This window comes from Podarcis filfolensis, assembly GCF_964270895.1.
Source record: "Podarcis filfolensis genome assembly, chromosome: 8".
Lineage (NCBI taxonomy): Eukaryota > Metazoa > Chordata > Lepidosauria > Squamata > Lacertidae > Podarcis > Podarcis filfolensis.
The window spans coordinates 38,180,523-38,207,551 of record NC_139611.1 but is presented as its reverse complement, the minus strand read 5'-3'; the positions used below and the strand labels follow the sequence as shown (position 1 = coordinate 38,207,551).

Genomic DNA, 27,029 nt, shown 5'->3' with positions numbered 1-27,029 from the left:
TACTTCACACCCTCCTTGAGTTTTCGCCTGGCTGCAGTGTGTACTTGATCTGATAGTATCTCTTCTGTGCTTGGAAGAAGGATAGAGATGGGTGTGTACAAAACTGGGCGATGGTACACCCATTGGCCTGCTCACTTTTGCTTCTGGCCTTGCTCACTACTCATATGTGTCCCCCAGAAGGGCACTTGACCCTTGGTCTGAAATGGTTTCCCACCTATTGCCAGCTCCGCTTCTACTGGGTGACTGGTTGCAGTTGGGTCTTCACCCTCTTCCTGAGTAGACCCTTGAATGTCAATTATCCAGGTGGACATTTTGGTGACTTAAGCTGTCCATCAGATCTACTGCTGCTAATATATCCATGAATTTTCTTTTCTTTTTAGTGGAAGACAAAATATTCAAAACTCGTCATCAGAACTGCTGAGAAGATTCCCAAAGAGGTCCATGAAGAAGTTCAGGAAGCTTTTTTGACTTTGCAAAAGCATGGTTGTTTTTTCCAAGATCTTGTAAGGATCAAAGGGAAAGATTTTGTTACCCCGGTATCTCGTATATTAATTGGAAACCCAGGATGTACCTACAAATATTTGAACACAAGGTTATTTACGGTCCCCTGGCCTGTGGAAGGTTATGAAATAAATTATTCCCATCCTGAAATATCCAAGGCTTGCAAGGCATTAATCAAACTTAATTGCTACTTGCATAGAGAATCCGTCCAGGCTTTGCAAGAGCAGAATTTGGCCGAAACAAAAGGAATGGAAGATTCTCCTGTCATCGATAGGCATCGGGATTATGCTACTTCCATTACAGAGATGGGGTCCATTCTGCAAGATCAAAGCCCTTCTCATGTCCCAGAGAATGACCATAGCCATCTGAAAGAGAGAACATCTTACAACCTGTCTTTATTAAATTATATGGATCCACAACAAATGCCGTTCTTGAAACAAGAGCCTTATTTTGGAATGGGGAAAATGGCTGTGAGTTGGCACCACGATGAAAATCTAGTTGAAGGGTCAACAGTGGCTGTCTACAGTTATAGCTGTGAAGGTGGGTAAAGCAAATACGAAAACCGGGTCTCGCTCTTAAGTGTGGTTTTAAAACCCCTAAGGCTAAGCGGTCGGTGCACAAAAGAGGCACCCAAAAACCGTATGCGCCTCCTCCCCCACTTTCCCATGTAAGCACTTATTTGACCCTCTCAATCTTTCTGGATATCGGAGGGGTGGGGGGAGAATGAGAGACAAGTGAGCTCAGCTATGTTTGCTGCAGCTTCCCTTATCAGGAGCACTTTAAATGGATTGAAAAGTTGCTATAATTAACCTGCTGATCAGGAGCCAAGAAAGCAAAACCTTTCAAATCTCTGCTCTCCAGGTTCCCACAGATACCTATTTCCAAGGCTGTATTATTATTATTATTATTATTATTATTATTATTATTATTATTATTATTAGCTGTGATTTGATATCTCTCTCTTTTATTGGGGCAATTTTTCATATATGAATTCATGGTTCAGCTCTGTACCGTTTCCCCTGCTTTCCTTTCTTTGTAAATAATATGCTGCTCTGACTTTGGAAGGAGATTTTTACATGTTTTCACAACATTGCACAGATTCTTGCCCAGGCGTGCTAAACTGTTATGGTCCTGTCAGATGCTTCACCTTCCAATGTAGCATCCCTGTTGACTGGGAAAGTAATGTGGAATATTCGTTCTGGGTTGTTTTTTAAGGCTTTTTATGTGACTTACACAACACTGATTACAAAAACAAAAGCAAAGCTGCACTTCTATGGATTAATACAAACACTGGACAGTCAGGATTCTAAAATGTGCAGGGAGCCTACATGATTACAGTGGACTCCTTACTTCACACAATCACCCTCCACAAGGGGTGAAAGGGGTGCATTTAGCCTGCTTCTCAGCACAGCCCCGCCTTTACTAGGAGTAGAAGGCATTAAAGCAGAAGGTCTCTAGCCTGAACAGTAGCAGTTGGTGGGGCTCACCTGACCTCCCATTGCCTGCGTTGCTGCTGCTTACCAGGAGGCGGAAGGGGGGGGCAAGGTGGTAGCAAGGTTGGTGCAGTTCAAGGACTGGAAACCTCTGCCTGAGGGGCACCTTAACTATTAATTGCTATGTTCAGATGTTACACCAAACCTATGATTTGCTTTTACCCATGTAAGCTCACTAAACCATGGTTTGCGACGGGCTGCCAAGCCACGATAGCATACCACATTTTGAAGCTAGTTTGTGCTAGCTGTGGCTTGCATTGTGTCTAGATTCACAAACAAATAAACAATGGCCATTCCTCCGGCTCAAGAGACTGTTGCACTGTGCAGACTGGACTGAACATATGGATGAGGAAATGGAAAACAAAAGCAGACAAGAAGCTTTAAACCACTATTTGTCTGTTGAATGTATGGGATCATAAACCATGATGGTGGGTTGTTAACTTTGGTTAGCATAAACCATGGTTTGGTGCAATGTCCGAATTCAGCCATTGGCTCTGCTTGCTTCTATATGCAATTTTAGAAGCACTCTTTCCATGACTTCAGATAATGCTTGGCCAAAGCTACTGTGAACCAAACCATTTCTCGAGAATGCCCCCTGCCAGCTTACCCACTCCATAGCAATTTTGTTGAATTTGTAATCATTTCTGAAACATCAACTACCCTTTCTACAAGGAATGATGTATTTATTACTTCTATTTATTAGACTGAGCTGCATGAAGGAACGTAAGTTCTCACAACATTTAGATTTTCATCACAGATTGCTGTGGAAGGGTTAGTTATGGCTATGCAGAATGATTCATAAGCACTTGGAATGGATTAGCCAAAGAATGTAGAAGTTACTGAAGAGGGAGCATCCCTTTAACAGCTGAAGCAAACATTTTAGGTGTCTCTGTTGGTACTGGCATTGCACAATGATTCCTTGCAACTGGGAAGGACCATCTGCATGCTGAAGATTTCAGCTTCATACCAGGTACCATCAGGTGATGGCAAAGGCCTCTCCTAGAGACACTGTAGAGCAAGGGTAGTCAACCTTTTTATACCTACCGCCCACTAATGCATTTTTCTTGATGGTAAAATTTCCTTACCGCCCACCAGTGCTTGATGGAAGGAGGATTCATCTTGTGCTGTAGAACCCCCTACTGCCCACCTAGAATCTTGAAATGCCCACTAGTGGGCGGTAGGGACCAGGTTAACAACCCCTGCTGTAGAGCCACGCCAAAAGAGACAATATTCTATATGTCAGGAATGGGGTATCTGTGACCAGATGTTGTTGGACTCCAGTTCCCATCATCCCTAACCATTGTCCATGCTGGATGGGGCTGATGGAAGCTGGAGCTCAACAACATCTGGAGGACCACAGATTTCTCCATCTCTGCTAGAGATGGACAACTTCCATGGAGGCATGTAGCTCTCTATGCTTCTCAGGTTCCTCCTTCACTACAGGCATCCTCACCCCTCTTGCCTCTCACACTTTTTATAGTTCCCACTTGTGTGAGGTTCTTCAGTGGCAGGGGTCCTAGAGAAAAGCCCTTGTGAGTGACTTCCCTGGGAATATTGCAAGAAGCTGGTGTGGTATGGACCTCACCCCAAGATCAGTACTGAGATAATGAAGGGAAAACTGATATGAAAGGTGAAAAGGAGTGTGGGCAGAGACTCGGTCTCTCAGTTAACATGGAAGAGAAAGCAGAGAGCATATGAAATTACACTTCTAAAAAAGACTACTTCAGAAGTGAATGGGTTCATATATTGTTCTAATGATTGCAGAAGCTGGAACTTCAATGCCTATGTAAATTGTGATCCTTTATGAAGTCTGTAACTGGAGACTCTGCTCTGCTGAAGTATTTCTACACTCAGACCTTTAAAAAGGTGACTTCAGCTAAATCGGGACTCTGTTTTTCAAGGTGCTGAGAGCTTCCTGAGAAATACTGATATCTCTCCAGTTTGTCTGGCCCTTATTGGGAGCGCCAGAAGCTCAGGATCTCCCTAGCAGGGGAGCGAACCTGGCAGAATATGTGCTTGGTGTAGTGTTATATGATAGCATTACCTTTACAAAAGTGCCTTTGTTTCCCAATTTACTCTGAACAGTTTGATCAATAGCTACCTTGTGTTTCTCTGCTTGGCAGAACGTGGCGGTAACCCATTCATTTTGAAAATCCAAGGAAACTTTTCAGAACTGTTGCTACTTGCTAATAGGTTGATTAAGCAGAGGCGATTAGCCCTATTGAATAGAATGTCATAATGATCCTTGTATCTTTCTGTGGGACCATTATGGCAATTGTGTCAGTGGTCAGAAGAGGCATCCTCTATATGCATCTTTCTTTCTTTCTTTCTTTCTTTCTTTCTTTCTTTCTTTCTTTGTAATATTTTCAAGAAGCCTTTGCCCAGAGCTAATTGTAGAAGTATGGAAGTTAATACATCTGTGCTTTCTCTCTCTCTCTTCAATTGTTCCAGTCTATATGCCTCACAGATTGCTAGATTTCTGCCAATGAGCTCAGTGCAGTTCATAGTTTTAGATTTTAGGTTACAATTTAATAAACAGTGCAAAAGGGGGAAGGGGCTGGGAGGAAGGAAGAAGAGAAACAAATTGAAGTTATCGCATCTGCCAAATGAGTCCTGGGAGATGAGTGGTTAAATGACAGTTGGCCCCAGCCAAGTTGATGGAGCGAGCCTCACTGTCTCACCTCTTTGAGGCAGCCAGTTGGAATGATTGCCAGTGAGGGGAAGAGTTAAATGGCAATTGATCCCAGTCAGGCCAAAGAAGGGGGCCTTGCAGTCTCACCTCTCTAATGCAGCTAGATGAAATGACTGCTGTTGGAGGCAGTTCTGGAATGCAAAGAGCCAAATGCACACAGCTTACTATATAATACCTGATCTCAAGAGTTTCTTGGGTGGATGACTGAGTCCTTCATACAATGAAGGAATGCTGTCACAATATGTGTACTATAGACCTGTTGCAATGAAAGATTCCCAGAGCAAGGTCTCTGCCAGCTTACCTTTGAGTGGAGCACCTTGATCCTTAACACTGGGGATGCTTGCTGCTGAAAACGCGTCACACCAGTTTTCTCCCAACAGCTGCTTCGACTTCCTGTTTGCATTTAGGTATACAATTAAACTTGTTGACATTGATCTATGTAGTTCCTTATAACTTGAGTCTTAGCAGTTGGAGGGTGCCTCCTATTTCATGTACACTCATGACAGGTGGAATTCACTAGTCTACTTAAGCTAATAGCTTTTAAAGTTGTAAATCTTTTGAGAACTGGGATGGAGAGCCGTGAATTTAATATTTACCCGTCACCGCTAGTCTTGACAGTCCAAGCCTGTTGTTCTCAAACAGATTTTTCCACCATTATTCTGTAGGGGGCAATAGTTCTATTCTGCAGAGAGCGTTGACTCTGATATGGTTATGTTGCTGTGTACGGTGACCCAGAATGTCAAGGCAGAGATTTGGTGTTGAATCAATTAGTGAAATTCTGTCTCTTGCAGCCTTGTCCCATCGAATAGTTATTTCTACTCCTAGGATCTGTGTGGGGATACCTTGGTCTGATTGCCCAGGGTGTCTGTGTATCTGTTCTATCTGATCAATCAATCAATCAATCGATTGATAGATTGAACTTTTGTATTTGTATCTCTCCTTTTTCCTCCATGAACTCAAGGTGATGTGCATGTATTTGTAACCATGTAATAATAATAATAATAATAATAATAATAATAAATAAATAAATAAATAAATAATTTCTACCCTGCCCATCTGGCTGGGTTTCTCCAGCCACTCTGGGGATGTAGGCTTGATGATGGGCTTTGGTGTGTGAGCATATATTAGATCCTGGAACTTATCCCCTAATTTAGTTATCAGTGACTCGGACATGACTAAACGACTAAACAACAACAGACTTTTGAAAGTGGATATAGACTAACATATATGAATAATTGCTGTAACATTCTCGTAGTGTGCGTGTGTGTTTTCAATTCTTTCTATTCTCTGTAACATGGGTAGGCTGTTCTATTGCGGAGAAAGAGTTTTCCTTTCTGTGGATTCTTTCACCAGTATTGTTCTTGGCCTGCTGCCTCTTAAGCCTTGCCTGAGTGTGTAAATCTTAAGAGTAATAAACAACTGGATCTGTTAGTTGACAAGTTAATGTTTAACAGGCTAACAAACCAGTGATTGACTGCAATGGTGACCGATCGTGAAAGGCTTATTACTTCTGACTTTCATAATGTACAATTTGTGTTGTCCCTCCACCCCAACACAGAGTACTTTATTATTATTATTATATTTATTAAATTAAAAAAATATATATCTTGGCTAAGCAGAGCAACTGCTACTTCATTTCCACTGCAGCTGTGATTGGGCGAGAGCTGACAGCTTCTTCGTTGCTAATGTCTTTATAAACCAATTGGAATGTTCCCGTGGATTGATAATTGACCAGTAATCCCTTCTATTTGCTGCTTAATAGATGCAAGGTCAGTTAGCAGTAATTTGTACAGCCTGCAAGGAACTGTGTTTGGAGATTTTCCTAGCAATACTAATGAGTTTAAAGAGGTCACCCTCTGGGAGGAAAAAAACAAAACAAAACTGAGGTAAACCTTGTAGGCAAGGCCACTAACTTCCAAGACTGCCCAGTTCTAGGGGCATCTTCCTCAACTACAGAAGACATGTTGGAAAAGAAACCGTTGTTGACACTTCTGGAAGAGAGCACAGGGGCAATGTAGAACCCCCTTCAGACTTACCTTTTATTGCGAGTGTATTTTGCAACAAGTTCTTGGCACAATAATAGTGCAAGTGGTCGATTTATACTGTTTTAGTTTGTTTTGAAATGCTTCCCCAATACTATCACATACTTGCTGTTTGGCGGGCCTGTAGTGCAACAAAAAAGACGCCAGAAGATTTGTGATATTCAGCAGGAAGTTCCAGGATATGCATAGGTTGGAGATGAAGTAGGGTCACCACCATAAAACTTTTGCAGGCGCACAGTATTGAAAGCAAGATTATTTGTGACCTCCCCAATAGCATCACGAGCACTAGTCAAGCATACTCTCCAGTCACTCCTACTTTGCTCCTCCCCTGATGGGAGCGGGGTGAACAAGTTAGGAAAGCTTGGCATAATGAACCGGGGACTGTGCTTCATTGCCACTGAGGAACATAGGAAGCTGCCTGAGTCAGACCATTGGTCCGCGTGCACCGCAGCTCTTTCAGTCTTTCCCAGCTTTCAACCAGGGACCTTCAGCATGTAAAACATATCCTCCATGGCAGGCTTCCTCAAACTCAGCCCTCCAGATGTTTTTGGCCTACAACTCCCATGATCCCTAGTTAGCAGGACCAGTGGTCAGGGATAATGGGAGTTGTAGTCTCAAAACATCTGGAGGGCCGAGGCTGAGGAAGCCTGCTCTATGGCCTAACAAGCCATGATTACTAGCCAACCTGAAGCTATGGTTTGTTGTTGGCTTGCTGGTCATGGCTTCTTAGGGTGTAAGAAACTAGATCCCTGGTTTGCACATAACACAAGGGGTTGTTTCGTTTATCCTGATTTGTTTATCCCACTTGCTGCAGGGGAGGAGCAAAGTCAAGTGGTTGATACACTATGATAAGCTAGAAAGTCAGGGGGTCTAGTAACTTTTTGCAGCATTTCATTGACACAGTCGTAGTGGTGGATTTATACTGGACCATCCATCCATCATTCCACTTTATAAGTCGTTCTCCAATATTACTGCATTTTTGCTGTTGACAGGGGGCATTCTTTCACTTCAGCACAACAGAAGTGGGAGAAACACCATTACCATCGTCCATTTGTAGTGTGAAAAGTTACAGGATTTCGGCAGTTAGGGACACGCACTAACTGGAAACAAATCAGTTTGTCCGCCACAAAATTTTGGCAGACACCAACAGTATTGAACGTGGAGATTGCATGTAACTCCTCCGATAGCATCCTGAGCACAAACCATCATGAATGCACACTACTGGAGGGGCGTACATGTACTGTTGCATGAGTCTCAGTGCTGGAATGGGAAATTTCCTGGAAACTCCATGTAAACCATCTTGTGTTCCACAACTGGGAGCAAGGTGACACACAGATAAGCAAATCCAGTACCCAGCTCAATCTGGAGATACTGGCAATGGAACATAGGAACTTTTGCATGCACACCATCATCTCTGCTACCCGGCTGCAGCCAAAGTTTATGTCACTTTGGAGCAACTGACGTTTTGAAAACAAGTAGCAGCTTGCTCTTCTATTGTTTCCAAAATAGCACAGTGGGAGTAATTCATTTCAATTGGTGGTGATAATTATAAGTCATGTTAGTTGAGAGGAACGGGAATGGCAGCGCAAGAGCTATATTTGAACTCTACGCTTAAGCAATAAAAGGGGAGAAAATGATCAAACTGCAGAGGAGAGAGAGATGCTTTAACGAGTGCATTCCAAAGGTGCTGGATTTATGAGGGCACCCCAGGAAGCATTGATTGAAATTGCTGTCTCTGATTGTAGTTCCATATTTTATTGAGGCCATATTGTGAACAGCACAGATGAGGGGAAAGCAACCTAACAGACAAAATTAACCCTCAAAAAATTACCTCTTTCTTACACTATCTGGGTCAGATTGCATTGAAAGCTCTTACCTGCCGTTTTCAGAAAGTGTCCCCTGTTCTTATATTGTTAAGAGTTCTTCCCAAAAGGAGGTAGGAAATATTGAAGGCCCTTGAAAGCAAGTTATTATTGATTCCGGCAGTGTTGCTTTTTAAGCTGTTTGCCACCATTGCTTATTTTATTGATGTCACAATCAAGAGTCCCCGGAAGGAAGGAACAACTATGGGAATTAGGCCCACATGCATACTTAAAAGAAGGGGGGTGGGGAAAGATGAGTGTGTTTTGGTACCAAATCAGCTGGGAAATAATTTTCATATTTTATGACTGACTAGTAAAGCCCTAGTCTAAGTAAACATTGCTGCAGCCTCACGTGATGGATGGCTTGCATATTGAGAAGCCAGGAGGTCAGTGTTGGTCCACAGGTTGGTGTGTGAAATAATGAAAGTTATAAATCTGTTCTCCCACCCTAAAGTTTTTTTTTGGGGGGGGAGGGTGGAAATTGAAAATTGATCAGGATAAAAACTTGCAGAAAAACTTGCACTTGACACCTGTTTGTATGGACAAACAAATTGACACATTTATCCAATTTTGATGTTTTATAGAGTTTGTGGCAAGGCTGTTGGTTTTTCTTGATGTCTTGTAGAACAAAGAAAGTTGCCTTATACCGAGTCCAGTCCAGCATTGTCTACATAGACTGACTAGTGGCTCTCCAGGATGTCACACTGGAAACTTTTTCTGGCCCTACCTGGAGATTGTATTTGGGATTTTCTGTATGCAAAGCATGTGCTCTACTGCTGAGCTAGGACCCTTCCCCACATGGCTTTGCAGAGATCATTTGCTAAGTCCCTTTCCAATCCAATGATAGCAACAAAGATAGTTGTTGTTTTGTTTCAGAATTTTTTTGTTGACTAACCATATTGATTTATCTATTTAAAATGCATGCAGCTAAAAGCAATAATTTTGAAGGAAAACCACTTTCCTTTGTTTTTCGATGATGCACCATTATAGCAGGCACCAAAGCAGCCCATGGAATATTGCATTGTGAAAGACTGTTAGAAGCTTAGAAGTCAAATCGTTCTTCACCTTCTTGCCATTCCGATCTCTCATGATTGACCATGTTGATGGGGAACAGAGATTTTCTTCCCTAATGAAAAAGGAGATTGTTTCCAGGTCTGTTAAATTATTTGCTTTGCTTTTCCTTTTCAGAACCTGCTGCTGATATTCTTGAGGAGAAGGCTCCAAGTGGAAGAGACCCAGCTGTCTGGCATGTTGGCTTGAAAGTTGCTTGGGACATAAAGAACCCGGGGTTGGCTGTACCCCTTTACCCGGGAGACTGCTACTTTATGCTAGGTAGTATCTAAAAGCAAACATGCTACCAATTTCTATTTCTTTTCCACTTTCTCACCCCTCCTTGGTAGGGGCAGGAAAACAAGGAGAGCAATAGTCAGTTTAAAAAAACAAGAGGAAAGGAAAACATGTGCAGGAGGGGGGAAAACAAGAGGAAAAGCACTACTATGGGAGGTGAAGGGGTAGACTGTAAGCCTTCACATCTAGAGATTGGGAAGAAGAAAAATATACACAGTCCATTATTATTATTATTATTATTATTATTATTATTATTATTATTTGCTTGACCAAAAGAAACAATATCAAAAGAGTGTTGTTGTTGTTGAAAAATATTTTAATGTGCAAGATGCAGGAGGACACTTGTTGAATTACATGGGGGGGGGAGTTATGTACAAACAATGCTTGTATGTAAATGCATGAGAGTCAGTGTGGTGTGGCTCTTGCACTTCAGTGCACAGATGGAATCAGTGAGGGAGTGGGGCCAGGGCCAGGAAGTATGGCTCTGCTCTCCCCCTTGTGTGATTGCTGAACAGAGTAGCCCCTTAAATCAGGATGGGAGACCTGTGTTTCTCTGGATGTTGAACTCCAACTCCCATCAGCACCAGCCAGCATTTCTGGCGCTCAGGGATGATGGGAGTTGTAGTCTGGCAACATCTGGAGTTCCACAGATTCCCCACACCTAACTTAATTCGCTCTCCTGCCTCAATGTTGATTGTACTGGCAAGAATAGACCCATGCATGTAGTGGAATTCTGTGCTTCTTAAATTCTCTCCAGTCACATCAAACCAAACCAAACCTTGGGTCGGTGTGAGCTTGGCTCATTTCCCCTGATACATACTTAACTTTATATACTACATCTCATGCCGTGTTGGAAATGCAATATAAAGAACAGCTTTAAAAATATTATTTTATTTTAACACCGTAACAACATCCTGATCATGTTTATGTGGAGACATATTAAATTCTTCCAGTTCAAGTGTATAAATCACTTATTCTGACCAGTACTTTATAGGGACCAACTGGTTTGGATATTTATAGGGTGGGGGTTACAAGTTCCTTTCTGTATTTGTAAATCACTTGCAATCTTTTTTGTAATATTTGACAAAGGTTTTTTTTTTGGGGGGGGGGGGTTCAACGTTGCTCTACCTTAAAAAAAAAAAGCTTCTGAAAGTAGCTACTATATTGTTGCTAGAAAAAACCTAAAATATATGAATGCTCAGCCTACCTATATGGGCCTTGAGCTTCCTCTGTTCTCCTAGCTTACAATCTGGTATACCCAAGTTAACCTACTGTAAGGCTGAAGGACACATTTACCTTTGGCTCATGAAAACAATTTTGTAAAAGTACAGAGGCTGAGATCCAGAATACAGTTGAGCTGGAAAGTGCTCAGCTGTGTTCTGGAATTCAACCTCTTTAGCTTTAATCTGCTGACCTGCCCCTTGAAAGCTTCACAGCAGCTCAACCCTTCTTGCTGCCACACTGATTGGTGTTACTTGTTGTGCGGTAATCCAGGATAGGGACTTCTCTGTGGTAGTGCCCCATTTGGGGAACGCCTTTTCCCCGATGGTGTGTCAGTCATCCTCACAGTGGAGTTGTCGATTTAAGAGGCACTTACTCAACTGGGCTTTCGGGGCATCCTGGTGTGGGGCTAAAGCATGTCATTTAATTAGGAGTTTTAAGTTCGTGAGTTTGAATCTGTTGTTTTATGATTCAGCAATGTTATCGTTGTACATTGTACTTTATGGTTTCTGTATCTACACTGGAAGTAAACAAATAAATGCTTTTCTCCCATAGGATTCTTTGGGTGAATAGACAACCTAGCCATCTTCTACTTTAAGTCCTACTGCTGCTCACAGCAGTGATGGAGAACCTGTGGCCCTCCAGATATTCTTGGACATTATCCCCAGCCAGAGATTATGGGGTTTGTAATCCAGCAGCATCTGGAGGGCCAAAAACACACACAGTGTGGTATAGCAGTTAGAGTGTTGGACTACAGCTGCTGAGACCCAGCTTCAAATCCCCACTTAGCCATAATAATAATAATAATAATAATAATAATAATAATAATAATATATTATTTATACCCCGCCCATCTGGCTGGGCTTCCCCAGCCACACTGGGCGGCTTCCAAAAAAATATTAAAATACTGTAATACATCAAACATTAAAAGCTTCCCTAAACAGGGCTGCCTTCAGATGTCTTCTTAAAGTCTGGTAGTTGTTGTTCTCTTTGACATCTGGTGGGAGGGTGTTCCACAGGGAGGGCGCCACTACCGAGAAGGCCCTCTGCCTGGTTCCCTGTAACTTGGCTTCTCACAGTGAGGGAACCGCCAGAAGGCCCTCGGTGCTGGACCTCAGTGTCCGGGTAGAATGATGGGGGTGGAGACGCTCCTTCAGATAAACTGGACCGAGGCCGTTTAGGGCTTTAAAGGTCAGCACCAACACTTTGAATTGTGCTCGGAAACGTACTGGGAGCCAATGTAGGTCTTTCAAGACCGGTGTTATATGGTCTCGGCGGCCGCTCCCAGTCACCAGTCTAGCTGCCGCATTCTGGATTAGTTGTAGTTTCCGGGTCACCTTCAAAGGTAGCCCCACGTAGAGCGCATTGCAGTAGTCCAAGCGGGAGATAACTAGAGCATGCACCACTCTGGCGAGACAGTCTGCAGGCAGATAGGGTCTCAGCCTGCGTACCAGATGGAGCTGGTAAACATAATACTCTGAACCAGTCACATCTTTAAGCTTCCTCCACCTCATAGGATTCCACCTCATAGGATTGTTGCAAAGCTAGAAAAGAGGGAAATGTATCGGGTGCCCTGAGCTTCTTTGAGAGAAAGGCAGGTTAAAAACGCAATTAACGAAGGGGCAGCTAACATTGCTGCTGCTGCTGCTGCTGCTGCTGAGAATTAAATAAGGTTTCTCTTCTTCTTGTATTTGGAAACAGTCATTGCTGCTTTGCATGCCAAACACCTGAGGTTCAGTCCTTGGCATCTCCAGGTTGGGCCAGGAAAGAATCCCTGTTTGAAATGCTGGCGAGTTGCTGCGTGTCAGTGAAGACAATACTGAGCTAGATGAACCAATAATCTGACTCTGCATAAGGCAGCTTCCCTGTGTTCTGTGCAATGACCATAGTCCACAGCGTAAATAAACTTTTGGTATATTTACACTGTGGACTGTGAACAGTCTGGTTCCACGAAAAATAAGTGTACGACATACAAGGAATATCATCATTAATGAAACTTGGAAAATACGTGAATGATCCCTGCACCCATCCAATCTTCACACAAAGCATCCAGAAATCTTTGGCTATAGCTAGTGGGAGGGCAGCCCCTGTGCTGACAGTGATATTTTGATATTTACCGGTAAACAAATCATTATTTGAAAATCTGACCAAGGAGACTGTGACATGGCAAACTGATGGTGAAACCTCCAGCAAGTGTTCCCTCCCAAGAAGCAGAGTTTTTAAATAGGTAATGGGGTCTATCTTCCACAGCGTACTCCCCACATAAACAAAACTGGAAGGCAAAAGGCATGTTTCCACATCACCCCTCAGCAACAGAAATTGCACTAATTGGCCTAATTCATGAACTCAGGATGTGCCCACTTCACTGCTAGAGCCTCTGCTAATTCTGGAAGCAGTATTATTTCCTCAAATATTTCTGCATCGTAGATGCCATAAATGATGTATTAAGACAAGCTAAATGTGCAACCAGAAACCCCCACTTCTTTCAAAGAACTGGAAAGAGTGAGTGCATTTTTAGTATTTTATTGCTCTCTCCCCCCCCCCCCCCAAAAGAATTCCTGAGGTCTTTCTCAGCTCTGGTGCTGGAGAATATAATAAGACTCTTTGTTGTGCTTTGAGGGGGAAGGTGTTAAAGTTGAAATTTTAAAGGTTAGTTCAACACCTGCTTCTTAAGCTCTTGTCTCCATTCCCCCCACCACCTCTCTTTTCAGGTGAATATTAAGCCACACCTTGAACTGTGCAGTTTGCGTCGAAAATTGACCATCACCTTTTCCTCTTAATATCAAAAATAGACTTTGATGGGTTATCTGGAAACGGTGTTCTCCTTTCCCAGACAGAAGATTTTTACGATAAGTGAAATCTGATCTTCATGTCCTATGTGAAAGAGAAACAGTTTAGCTCAATACACACACACACTTGTAGAGGCAGTTTGGGCTGAACTTTGCCGCCTCCAGTACTCCATCAAAGGGGTGTCTGATGCAAAACGTTATGGGGGAGGGCATACAGTAAATCCATAGCACGTGGCAGGCAATCTGCTGTGCCCCACAGCATGCTTAACTGAGGTTGTCATGGTCTTTGCAGTCTCCCCCACCCCTAATCTTTAAGAGGTAGACATGACCAGATTTTTCAAGCAGATTTACAATTGTCACTAATTTTTGCCGTGACTTCAAAACACACTGGAGCAAAATATACTTCGGGCTTGTTCAAAGAGGGAAGACTTGCTTCTCCACAGCTGTTTCCTATAGATCAAATGTTGCTTGAAGGTTATGGGGTTTAAACACGGCATGAGGATGTATTCAGTGGCCTCTTTTTCTGGCGGGGGGAGGGAGAGAGGAGTTCATGGGGGAAGGGGACCGAGCAAATTATATATTTCAAGGAGCATCAAAAAAATTATTTTCATTAACTAGAAGTTGGGAGCATAGACTTGGCTGAATGGGCTGTGGTTGGAGATTTGCAGCATTAAATGGAAAAAATGAAAAAGCAAAACCCTTCCATATGCACCGTAAGCCTCATTCATATTTCCATCCAGTTAATTTGCCTCTGAAACTTGACCCCTGCATTTGATCTACATACTTTGTGTATCTCTATTTGCTAAGGCCATGAACTCCTGAAAGTTATTTGTTGTTGCTAAACTTTGATCATATGAGTTTGGTAAATCTGCTACATCTTGTTCAGTTGTCTGCTAATTAATTATGTAAGGTTCTCCAGCCCCACCTCTCCCTCCCCCCCCAAAAAAAACGCATTATGGATACTTTTTCTGATGGTTACAAAATGATTCTTTATTAGGACTGAGCCATAGGCCCCATCTTCACAATACACTTAAAACAGTATTATACCACTGTAAACTCTTAGCTTCCCACACAAAAATCTGCAGCTATATCGTGTACCCATCTCCACAGTTGACTCTAACTCTTATTTTCTGTTCAAAGATGATCTCAACATGACCCACCAGCATTGTGTCCTGGCTGGCTTGCCGCCTAGATTCAGTTCTACTCATAGGGTGGCAGAGGTGAGTAACAGAGAATTTGGGGGTTTGTTTTTTAATCATTTGGTTTTTTTCCTGGAACAATAATGGTTTCCTCCTCTGATCTCGGATGCTCTTCTCTGAGGGCCCAACTACATTCTACTTTAAATGGGTAGCTTGCATTGTATGCATTTTTTAACAAAATAACTTTAAGTTGCAATTGTAGGCCAAGGGGGAGGGGCGTTCAGGATTAGTGCTATGATGTGGTGCAGGTGGAGTGGTTTTTAAAAAACCATTTCATCCTATTCTGAAGTCTTGTAGGACCCCAATGGCCATTTATGTTCCAACAAAAATAGCAGCGAGAAAGCGGTGTCTTTCACAAGGAACCATGCTTGAAGTTTGTGTTTGGCAAGAAAGGGGGATGAGATTGCCTTGCTATGATAAGTGGGAAAGGGGATTTCAAGGGAGCAGTTGGGTAGGGGATAGGAATTTTGCCAATTGGGAGAGGGAAGAGGGGTGAGGAGTAAGAGGGATTAGCTGGGTGGGAATGGGTGGAAGTGGCTACTAGTTCTAACCATGCATCTCTGAGTTTACTGTGAATTTGTTTTCATTTTCATTACAGATCTACTAAACTTAGTAGTTGCTTTTAAAAAAATCAAAAATAACTCAAAAGTGACTTACAACAATAAATAAATCACACATACATTAAAACCAGCTTGAAGCAAAACAGAGAAAAATCTACAACTCATTGATATGATTCTTCCTCAGATGAACACTCTTGTTGTTAACTCTGGTTGGTTGGTTGGTTGGTTGGTTGGTTGTCAGTGAAACCAGCATGAACACCTTGTTACCTGTGCAGGGCTATTGGCACATTGAGACTGTGGTGGGACCTATTCTGCTCACCCTGATGAAGCAGTACAGAAAAAGTAGGATACAGGGTTGTATTCAAAGCAATGCTCTGAGTGAGCAGAACGACTTCTGCAATGAGACTTCCCCCTTTCATCTCTCCCACATGCCCCCTAAATCCATTCTGGTGGTTCCCCACCCCCACCCCTCCAGAGCAAATTCAGGGAAAGTGTGGGGCAAGTAGGGCAAAAGTCTGGTCACGCAAGCAGAAGTCATTCCACTCTCACATTTATTTTGTTGAACTCAGCCCACAGACTTGTGTACTGCCATCATAAAACATAATTACAGAAACCGTGCAAGCTAAGACTCTTAAAATAAGCAATCTAATATACACATATTAGTGTAATAGTATTATGTATTATTATCATAGTAATATACCCATATTAGTCTAGGGTTCTAAACATCACTTAAAAGGCTTGTTATTTGTCCTTTGCAGTAAAGAATGAACTCCCTGACCCTGCTCCCCACACTCTGTTATTCTGATATTAAAATGCACATTTACTTCCACACACACACAAAGAAAAGGAGAAGAAGCTTCCTCTTTAGAAGCCCCTGCTTTGTTTTCATAAACCTCTGTAACCTCACATTATATAGTATGGAAATTTTCAATACAAAGAATCATAGCACCAAGGGGTCCTTTCTCAGGGCTGTTCTTGGGGATTTAGCTGCACGTATAAATATTTAACTGAAAAAGATCCTGATGTAGACGCATCGTTGTGTGAGAACACCCCCCTCCCCACAGAGAAAAGTCTATTTCATGTTTTGTTTGTTCTTTCAGTCCAGAATAGAGTTTTCCTGTGAAAGGGGGCAGATGATGTTCCAATGCATACATGTGTATTCTCTTCATCTGCAGCGTGGCTTTTTTCATCTGCTTGTTTCCCACATACGGGTGGTGCCCTCTGGGCCCTGAATTAAGCAAGCAGCCCCCTACCGCCTCAAAGTCTTGGGTTCCGTAGGCATGTTTGTACCTGAGGTCCCCACCCCAGTTTGCATATTAATTAAAGAACGTGGGAAGAACCCTGCTGGATCAGAACGAAGTTTGAGCTAACCTAGCATCCTGTTTCCCCCACAATGGCCACCCAGACGCCTCCAGACCACAAGCAGTGCATGAAGACAGCAACCCTCCCACACAATCTTGTGAGACTGCCCTGGCCCCTCACCTACCCAGTGTTTGTAAGCTCCTTATGGAAGTCCCTTGTAGCTCAAAACCATGGATAGATCCATCTTCCATCGATTACTTTATTCCATGTTTCAATTAGTTTCATTAGTAGCCCCACTGCTACTCCAAGAAGCTCATCGTAGTGTTTGAGCCAACCCTGGGGTATAGGTTTAGGCCCTCCTTTGCACTGTATGGAGTCCTAGAAGTCCCTGGGAAGAGAGATTGATTGTTCATCCATTAGGAATGGTAGCTTGGTGAGGGGAATAGGGAGTCTCCTAACAGCTCTCAGCACCCTTAACAAACTACAGTTCCCAGGATTCTGTGGGGGGAGCTATGATTGCTTAAAGTGGTACAGTGGTACCTCGGGTTACATACGCTTCAGGTTACAGACTCCGCTAACCCAGAAATAGTACCTTGGGTTAAGAACTTTGCTTCAGGGTGAGAACAGAAATTGTGCTCCGGCAGCATGGCGGCAGCAGGAGGCCCCATTAGCTAAAGTGGTGCTTCAGGTTAAGAACAGTTTCAGGTTAAGAACAAACCTCCAGAACGAATTAAGTTCTTAACCTGAGGTACCACTGTATAGGTAAAGTAAAGGGACCCCTGACTATTAGGTCCAGTCGTGACCGACTCTGGGGTTGTGGTGCTCATCTCACTTTATTGGCCGAGGGAGCCGGCGTACAGCTTCCGGGTCATGTGGCCAGCATGACTAAGCAGCTTCTGGCAAACCAGAGCAGCGCACGGAAACACCGTTTACCTTCCTGCCAGAGTGGTACCTATTTACCTACTTGCACTTTGATGTGCTTTCGAACTGTTAGGTTGGCAGGAGTAAAGTGGTATAATACTGCTTTAAATATATAGTTCAGATAGGGCCCTATTCTGAGAGAGAGAGAGAGAGAGAGAGAGAGAGAGAGAGAGAGAGAGAGAGAGATAAAACTAGTCTTATTTTTACTGAACTCAGTATTACCTACCCTAGCCTTCCCAAATTGGCTTTCCCAATCCCCCTTCCCAGGTGTTTGGGTCTTCCAACTTCCATCATTCCCCCAGCCACCATGGCCTATGGTGAAGGAGGATTGGAATTGTAGTCCAGAACATCTGGAGTGCAACGGGTTGGAGACCTGCAGCTTTTTTCCAGGTTTTTAGAGACAGGTCTTGCCTTGTTTCTAAGCACACTTGGCAGAATGAGCTAAAGAGCTTCCTTGCAGGCGAGTGTCCTTAGCTATCACGATTATGCTCTGCCTCCGCAATTGGAAGCAGTAATGCTTCTGAATATCAGTTGCTGGAGCCTGCGTAAGGGGAGAGTGCTCTTGTGCTCATGTTGTCCTCGCTGGTTTCCCACAGCCATCTGGCTGGCCATTCGCCTGAGCCAGCAGGCTCTTCTTATGCTGTTACATTCGTGATTGTAAGGAGGCTTCAGAGTCCTTTGCATACATCAGTCTGAGTGGTGTAGTGGTTAGAGTGTCCGACTAGGATCTGGTAGACCAGGTTCAAACCCCTGATCACTGGGCGACCTTGCCTAACCTCTCAGCCTAACCCACCTCACAGGGTGGTTGTGGGGATTAGCTGAGAGGGTGGGAAACCACATGCGCCACCTTGAGCTCCTTGGAGAAAATAAATGAAAACATTTTTTTTAAAAAAACCAACAAAAGCAAGAGAGAGAGAGAAATAGAGAGAGAGGGGGTTTTAGATCATTGTTAAAGAAGCTGCCCACTTTCCATCTTAAACACTGAGGCAATCCAACTCTCTACTCGTAATTACCTGTGCAAGCATATCTGTCTCCAATGCCAGCACAGTGTTGTGGCAACATTGGTTCTCTCTCATGTTTCAAGCTGCCAACGATGTTGCTACGTGTTTTTGATCTTAAGCTTTTCTTTGTTGTTGCAACAGTTCTTAGAACTGGGCTAGCAGCATGGATTATTTACCTTGAATTTCAGTTGCAGCATTTTTGTTGTTGCTGGGCTATACTGTTACCTAGTGCAGTCAGGGGATCCAAATGCAGTGAGGGGGGTGGGGGGAATGTGAACAAAACCTGCATGCCAGTAAGGAAGGTCTACCCTGACAGCTTTGTGTCTGCAGGGGGTATGTTAGAAACCTCAACAAGAGCCTGAAGTGGTAGATCCCAGTGCTAAATGCATCACATTATACTCATTTTATTTAGCTCATATTCTGATGTCAGTGGGCCATAGAGCCACTGAGGACTTCTTAAACATTATTATTATTATTATTATTATTGAACATTATTATCAGGTACTACTAGTGCTAGTACTATTACTACCTAGACCTTTAGCCCTTCTCCAGGTCCTCCCTCACAGTTGAGGCTTGGAGTATGAGAGCAGGGCCTTTTCATTTGTGGCTCCTGATCTGTGCAGTATATCCATGTGGCGCCTTTGTTGACAGCTTTTTGACACTAGGCAAAGACCATTGTTTTTTCAAGGGCTTTCTGACAGACTAAGCTAATGTTGTTTTGTTACTAGTGTGCTGCCAAAGCTTCCTGTGACTGTACAGTTGTTTTGATATCTTTATGGTATAATGTATTTATATTTATGTTTTAAATATCTTGTAAGTCACTTGGATACCTTTGGGTAACAAGTGACTTACAAAATCGTGGTAGTAATAATAACAACAGCAATTGAAATCAGTGCAGCTACTGATGCTAATGCTGCATACCTATAGTTTAATATCGTGCCAGTCTCTTAAGTGACTGGAGTTGGTTTTGGAATCTCTTTTTTGCTTGTTTGACTCCATTTGGGGCTAAATTTTCTTTCTGCATTTATGAATTCTAACAGTGCTCTCAAGGGACCCTGCCTTATATTTTGGACCAGTGCAATGCAGCACTTCAGAACTTGTGCACCGATACACATTTGAGCTGTCCGACTTTGAAATCTCTGGATGTCGATGACATAAAGCGAGTGGAAGAAACCCATAATGAGGTGAGAAGAAGGTTTACATTGAAAGAAAAGCTGCACAGGGAGTGTGGAATTTGCATTTCATATAGGTAGAGCACTTGCTTTGCTTGCAGAAGTTCCCAGTTCAGTCCTGGTGTTTCTGGTTAAAAGGATCAGGTATCAGGTGGAAGGAAAGACCTTGGGTCTGAACGCTTAGAAAGCTACATGAGTTCAGAGTAGACAGCACTGGGTTAAATGGACAAGTGACCTGAACAGGTATAAGGAAGCTTACTATGTAGTCTTGAGAAAGGGCCAGATACCTGTGACCCTCCAGATATTACCAGACTTCAGATTCCATCATCTTGGACCATTGACCATGCTTGCTGGAGCTGTTTTGTGCTGGTGTCCAACTATGGCTTCAGGGCCACAGGTTCTGCACCACTGGTTTAGAAGACTCTGAATAAGGTAGCGTCACATGTTTTGGTGCATAACACTTGACTATAAGATTTGGGTGGATTCCATTGGGTTGTATCCAGCTAACCTTGGATGCCTTTTGGAAGTAATAGACCTAAGATAGTCTTGTCCATTATTTGCAATGGGTCTACTCTGCATAGGACTAACATTGAATATGGAACCCATGGTGTGTACAGGGGATTTCAGTTCAATTTGTAATGAGAAAAAGGTTCAAATATATTACGACTTGTGCAATCTACTTTTTGAAAACTGAAATTGCTGTATTAGGGTGATATGCTATACTAGTTCTACTCACAGTAGAACCATTGAAGTTAATGGGCGTAACTAACTCAGTATGACACAATCCTTACTGTTTGCAAGCAAGAATGTATATTCAGGATCTCTTGGCAGTTATGACATAACCTGAGCTGTGTTTTGAAATCCTGAGTATTCTCTCTTGTTTACAAAGAGAAGACATGCCCTGATGATACCTACTCCAGTGTTCTTTGCAAGAATCCCAACAACCAGCAAGTACTTGGCCAGTGTTTACTAGAATAGCAGAATCTATTTTCTCCCCACCCCTGATGAATCCCTTTATGTTGGACACACACACACACACAGTGAGCCACCAACCTGGAGGCAGCTTATGAGCCAGATGCTGTGGCACACCAGGAATACACACCAAGCATCCTGATTTTGATACTTTCCTGGAATTGCCTGATGGAGACTGCCTACCACCCAGTAAGCCAGAACATGCAGGTGCTGACTGGTAGGTTGCAGGACTAGAAGTGGAAACTTGGGGTATTGTGGTGAGATGCTAGAGTTGTAGCTTGGAGCATATTCCTGGCGGTAAGCATTTCCAAGCAGTGTCTTGGCATCTCCCAACTAGCCTGGCCATTGGGCTCTTCTAAGGCTCTGGGCTGTTCCCGTAAGTCCCTTTGGCTCTGGCCCCTTCAACTTTGCCCTCCATACTCAACGCCTGGTCCTCTCAGACACTGGTTGGCAGGCAGTAGTACTTCCCTACACTCTGAACTCCTTTACCATATCCTCACCCCAACAGTAGATCTCAATTTCTACATGCCATGATAAAGCAAGAGAGTTTGGAATTGCCCGTTCATAAGCTTTTGATCCCACCCTCCCAGCCCCTTTCCCCAAGATTAGCTTTCCAGTCAGAAAGTGGGTTAATTCCACACAACAGCAGGCTCCCCCCTCCCTCTCTTCCTCCCGACAAGTCTCTCCTCTCTGCCACACATGTGGGCAACTTATCTGTGGTTTACATTGCTGCGGAGACACATTTCTTTGTCGAATCCCACTGTAAACGGGAAGCCTAGACATCTGCGGTGCTAATGCAGGTCTTTGATTCTCCCTTAAAAAAAAAGGAGGAGGAGGGAAAGAAAGAAAAAGAAAAAAGAAAAAGGACCACATGCCTTTTGTATACTAATTATAGAGTAATGCTTGGTAGGTTCATGGCCTAATACAACTGGTATGTTCTTAATCTGTGAGGCATATGTTGGAAGAAAATCTCAGCTTTACATATGAAGTCCTAGAGATAGCTCAGCAGTCCCCCAGAACTTTCTTCAGTGCAGGAATTCTTTGCTGGCGAGAACAAAGGAAATTGCAATAGGAGTATTGCTTGATGGCTTCCAACAGGCATCTGGTTGGCCACTGGGAAAGCAGGATGCTGGACTAAATGGACCATTACCTGATCCAGCAGGCTCTTCTTATGCTCTTATGACCAGACACTCTTGGGGGGGGGGGTTTATGGTGCAAAAACTGCTCTGAGAAGGAGGGGAGAGGGCTTAGTGGCTGATGCAAAGGTCAGCCAAGAAGTGCAATAGACAGCTGGGCTCCATAGAAGAGGGAAATCAGCTTTGTGAGTGCCACAAAGGGCAGCCAATCAGCGCTGTCAAATTTGTACTTTCTGGTTCAAAGCAGAACAGGTTTCCCCTAAGTTTGATCTATGTCAGGAGTGAGGAACTTGTCCCCCTCCATCAGATGTTGGAGTACAATTCCAATCATCCCTGGCCATTGGCCTTGCTGGCTCAGAATAGGACTTCGATTCCTACAATATTTGGGGAGCTATAGGTTCCCTAGTCCTGATCTATGTGGAGATGGTGAAAAATGTCCATAAACTGCAGCGGGTACTCTTCCACGGTGGGCTTGCCGCATAAATACTTTTCTCTGCAAGATTCTGGCTTATTGCTGCCAGGTTGCAAGGCAGTGGCAGTCCGTGTGTGTAGGGGGGAAGGTTCTCTGACCCATGAGAGCCCTCTAAGCAGTAGAAATTGGACCAATAAAAAAAAACCAAACTATTCCTACCCTTCTCAGTTTTATATTGCTGTGTCCAGAATGGCAATGACCCCACTCCATATCTTTTCCCTTGACAGCCTGAAAGATTGTCCCCGTCCATCTGTGGATTTCATCTGGCTCCACTTGTGATCCTGATACTTGTCAGGCCTTTGACTTGAACCCAATAATGCACTCTAATTGGAGCTTGACTGGACTGCACAGGGCACAGAACCACTAGATTGAGAGCATCATAAAAACATCACAGATTAACAAATGTGTCTCGCTCTCCTGTTTTAAAATTAACAGACTGTACCCGAAACACTTGGCTAGTGTTACGTAGGTCGGCAAAGAGTGTGATAAGCTTATTGGAGTAACTACTTGGGGCAACTCTACTGAGGTACAGCCATCTTTACAATAATAAAAAAGGCAACAGCACACACAGTTGTTACAGAACGAATCAAATTACCCCTTCAAGCAATCAGGTGATTGTTTGGTCACTAGTAATTTACCCTGAAATATACGATCTGGCACTGCTGAATGAATGCTGAGCTGTTGATCTGGCCAGTGCTTGAGATTTATTCAGCTCCTGGGATGTGTCTAGAATGGTGCACAGAGATGGGGGGTGGGTATCACTCATGAGTAAATAGCATTAAATAGGGAAAATAAAATAAGTTTGCAAGCAGTTGGGCAGGTCTGCAGGAATGCAAAAGCACCATGGTAAAGTATTCAAGCAGAACTCCTATCTCACTACTGTAAATTACAATTATATCTTTTCTGCATGCAGCTCCTTCCCTCCATTTACCTCCCACAATATTGCCCATGAAGTTGGTAGTCAACATGGCGGCCTCCAGAATGCCAGCTCCCATGATCCCAATCCAGCCCGGCCAGTCATCAGTTACCCCTGCTCAATGGGTTGTAAGCATTTTGCAAAATATAGGTTGTGTCCAGTTAAGTTCTGCCCATTGGAATCCATGGACCTACGTTAGTCATGCCAATTCATTTTGGTGGTGCTACGCTGAGTAGAACTAACATTGGATACAACCCTGCGCCCTTTAGGGTTTGGAACAATGTGATTCCAAAATGCTGGATTCAGGGTAGCTGGGCTTGCTGGCTAGGGAGTAGAACTCAGTTCCTAGTATCATGGTGATGGTCATCTCTCTCTCTCTCCCCCCCTCTCCCCTTTCCCTCTCCCAACAGCACCAAGTGTCAGTGCTGTAGAGTGCATTGGACATTGCTTACAATAAAGGGAGTTTGCATTGCTTCTAGGTGAAGGCTGTTTGTTAGGGCGAGGTCCGTGGCTCAGTGGCAGAGCATATTGCTTTGCATACAGAAGGTCTCTGGTTCCATCCCTGGCATCTCCAGGTAGGACTGGGAGAAAGCCCTGTCTTGGAAAACACTGGAGAGTCACTGCCAGTCAGTGTAAAGCATACTGAGCTAGATGGACTCAATGGTCTGAGTCAGTATAAGGCAGCTTCCTATGTCCCTATGGCTTACCTGAGCTTAACACCCACTGCAAAGGTGTTGTGTTGGCAGACTGTTAGGTCACCGCTTAGAAGAGTGTTGATGTACACAGTGAAGGTAAGGTTAACGTGTGCGTTTCGCGCATTACACCGAAATGGCAGCGCAGTCGGTGGCCAGCTAGCGTTGAAGAGAGGAAATATAGATCACCTGCCTAGGTGGCATTTCATAAGCCAAGTGCCTTTAAATAATTAACGGAGGACCCCCCATCCGGCTCACCAAATGTCAGCCAGCGTCCGCTGGCCTTTTCCCCGTGCCTTATCGACTGTAACTCTCAAAGTGTGCCTTTAATAATAGCTTAAAGGGCGAGCGGAGAAGAGTTGGATGTGACGCCGGGGGTAAATCAGTGCTGCAAACAGAGGGAGATCAAGACAAAAAAGTGTGCAGCATTATGTTGTTCTGCTTTTACAATGCACTCTGGGGTGGTGCCATTCAGCTTACTGCTGCGGCCTGATTTGGCTTTGGTATGAATGATTTCCCATTGAAAGAACAACACTGGCACAAACAAACAAACTTTTTTTTTAAAAAAACAACAACTTAGCTTTGTTCAGAATCCGGGTGCAAATATGTGAATATTCTACATCAAGCATCGGCAGGAAAGGCCTGCAAGCTGCCTTCACTTTGCTGTGCTTCCGTCCTCTTGTCTCCCTCTTCCTGCTTCCACCCTACATTGGAAGCCCTGCATTTCAACTCTTCCTGTGGCAATTCACCCATTTATGGGTCTGCCATGGACAGTCAGTCAGGAGGTGACATTCCAAATTGTAACAGTACAGGGGCAAGGAAGATGAGCTTAGCCAGGCAAGACCTTCTCTAGCAATACAAGTTGCTCAGAGCTTTGCAGCTAGAACTTAATAGGGCCTGGTGGGATCAGCTGATTGAGTCCTTTGCCCAATTACTAGAATGGTACTGCAGATCTGTCTATCTATCTATTTATCTATCTATCTATCTATCTATCTATCTATCATCTATCTATCTAGTATCCCTCTTTATAGTCCCACTATAGACCCATATATATGGCTTATGCTGGAAGGATGTCTCAACTTTAGCTGAACTCCTGTTAGGGAAGGACATGTGTTATTAAGCCTGTATACTAAGAGAAGTTAAACTATTTGTGTAACCTTTCTTTCAAAACATCTAAGGTGTACCTCTGTTAACCGGTGTCCACTAATCCTACCAATATGTTTTACCAACAGGGTTGTCTTTAATTTTTATTTTATTTTATCTATAGCCTTTTTTGTTTAAACAGCTTCTATTGAAAGCAGTTACACACATCAAACGGGTGTTTAGCGACTGTCAACTAAAATCACTTTCAGACTTTTGTATCTGATCTGTTTAGCCTGGGGGAGGAGGAAGCAGTGAAGGATTTGGGGAGGGGGGGAGGAAGCAGCAGCAAAGAAGAGAATATTATCAGGTGAGAACTTAATCATTGGACTTTGAGGGGGAGGGGGTTCAATGTTGCTCCATCCACAGGTTTCTCTTTGTTTGGCCCATCATAGCTTCAGTCAGGGTAAACAGAACAAAATTCTTTGTGGTCTCAGGTGAAGATTGAAAGGGGATTCAAGCCTGTGTATAAAACACAAACTACCATAACAAAGATAAATACACAGTTCCAATTGACCAGAACTGAATTTTTAAAAAAGAGAGAGGGAAGAAAAGAGAGTGGGATCTGGGTATCACAAAAGAAAAAAGGAGAAAAAAAGAACTATGCTTGAAGATTAACCAATGAGCTCTCTGAAGTTGCATTGTTGCTCCTTAACTACAGTAGTGGCAACACAAGATGCTGAAATGTTTTGTCTCTTTCCTTCATGTCATTTTGAAAGGCACCATCAAATGTTGGTGGAGTCCCCCGGAAGGGAGCATACAATGGAAAGGGTGGGGAGACTCCATTAAAGGGCACATGGTTTAGATTTAGTTACTTCTGCAGCACATCACTGACTGCATGAAAGCAGGCTAGGAGCTGACGAGCTGAACTACATGATCAGCACACTTGTCTGATGAACCTGTTGCTGGGTTGAACCCCTGCACATACGTAGATAGCTTTTCGGTCTGATCTACCGTAGCAACATTTTGACATTCTTACGATGCAAGCTATAAGATAGGATGGTTCATGGGATAAAACTGTCAATGGGCTGTACCATTTCAGATTGCAGGTGGGTGATCTCACGTGAATATTAATCCATATTAAATAATTTCTACAAAGAAAGCTCACTGGAACCTGTTTCTTGGCATATTACTTGTTCTGGTGTGTGTGTGTGTGTGTGTGTGTGTGTGTGTGTGTGTTTTATACACACCTACCCACCCACTCCTGAGATTTCCTCCATGCAGTCTGCCATAGTAAAGTGCAGCTACAGGCATGTCACATAGGTCTGATTGTACAGATTGACTCCAAGAACATAAAGTCATGCTATACTGAATCAGATTGTAAGAACACAAGGAGAGCCTGCTGAATTATGCCTGTGGCCTATCTAGTCCAGCAACCTAGTCTCATAGTGACTGACCAGATGCCTGTGGAAAACTTTCTAGCTTGCAACCAAGTTTTTCTGTATTCCAGTCTCTGAAACCCAAACAGATTTAAGTTGCGAAGGATAATAATAATAAAAGGTAGAAGAACAGTCGCCAGAGTTGTTGTGTGTGAGAGCTGGAAGTGGCAGGCAGAGAGAGGCATATCTTGCTCTGTGCTGAACCTATGCTAGCCTTTTT

At 43.4% G+C, this 27,029-nt stretch overlaps 1 protein-coding gene across 10 annotated transcripts in view; it reads left to right on the top strand.

Annotated features, from left to right (window-relative positions):
• The window catches only part of FTO (FTO alpha-ketoglutarate dependent dioxygenase), a 262,862-nt gene that overhangs the window by 45,619 nt on the left and 190,214 nt on the right, over window positions 1-27,029 (top strand). For 9 of the 10 annotated variants that reach the window (XM_083626301.1, XM_083626299.1, XM_083626297.1 and 6 more), the window contains exons 3-6: window positions 381-1,041; window positions 9,779-9,922; window positions 15,088-15,167; window positions 19,971-20,114. In XM_083626301.1, the coding sequence (XP_083482427.1) occupies window positions 381-1,041; window positions 9,779-9,922; window positions 15,088-15,167; window positions 19,971-20,114 (1,029 nt within the window). The remainder of the gene's footprint in view (window positions 1-380; window positions 1,042-9,778; window positions 9,923-15,087; window positions 15,168-19,970; window positions 20,115-27,029) is intronic. The other variant, XM_083626305.1, reaches the window with a different exon arrangement.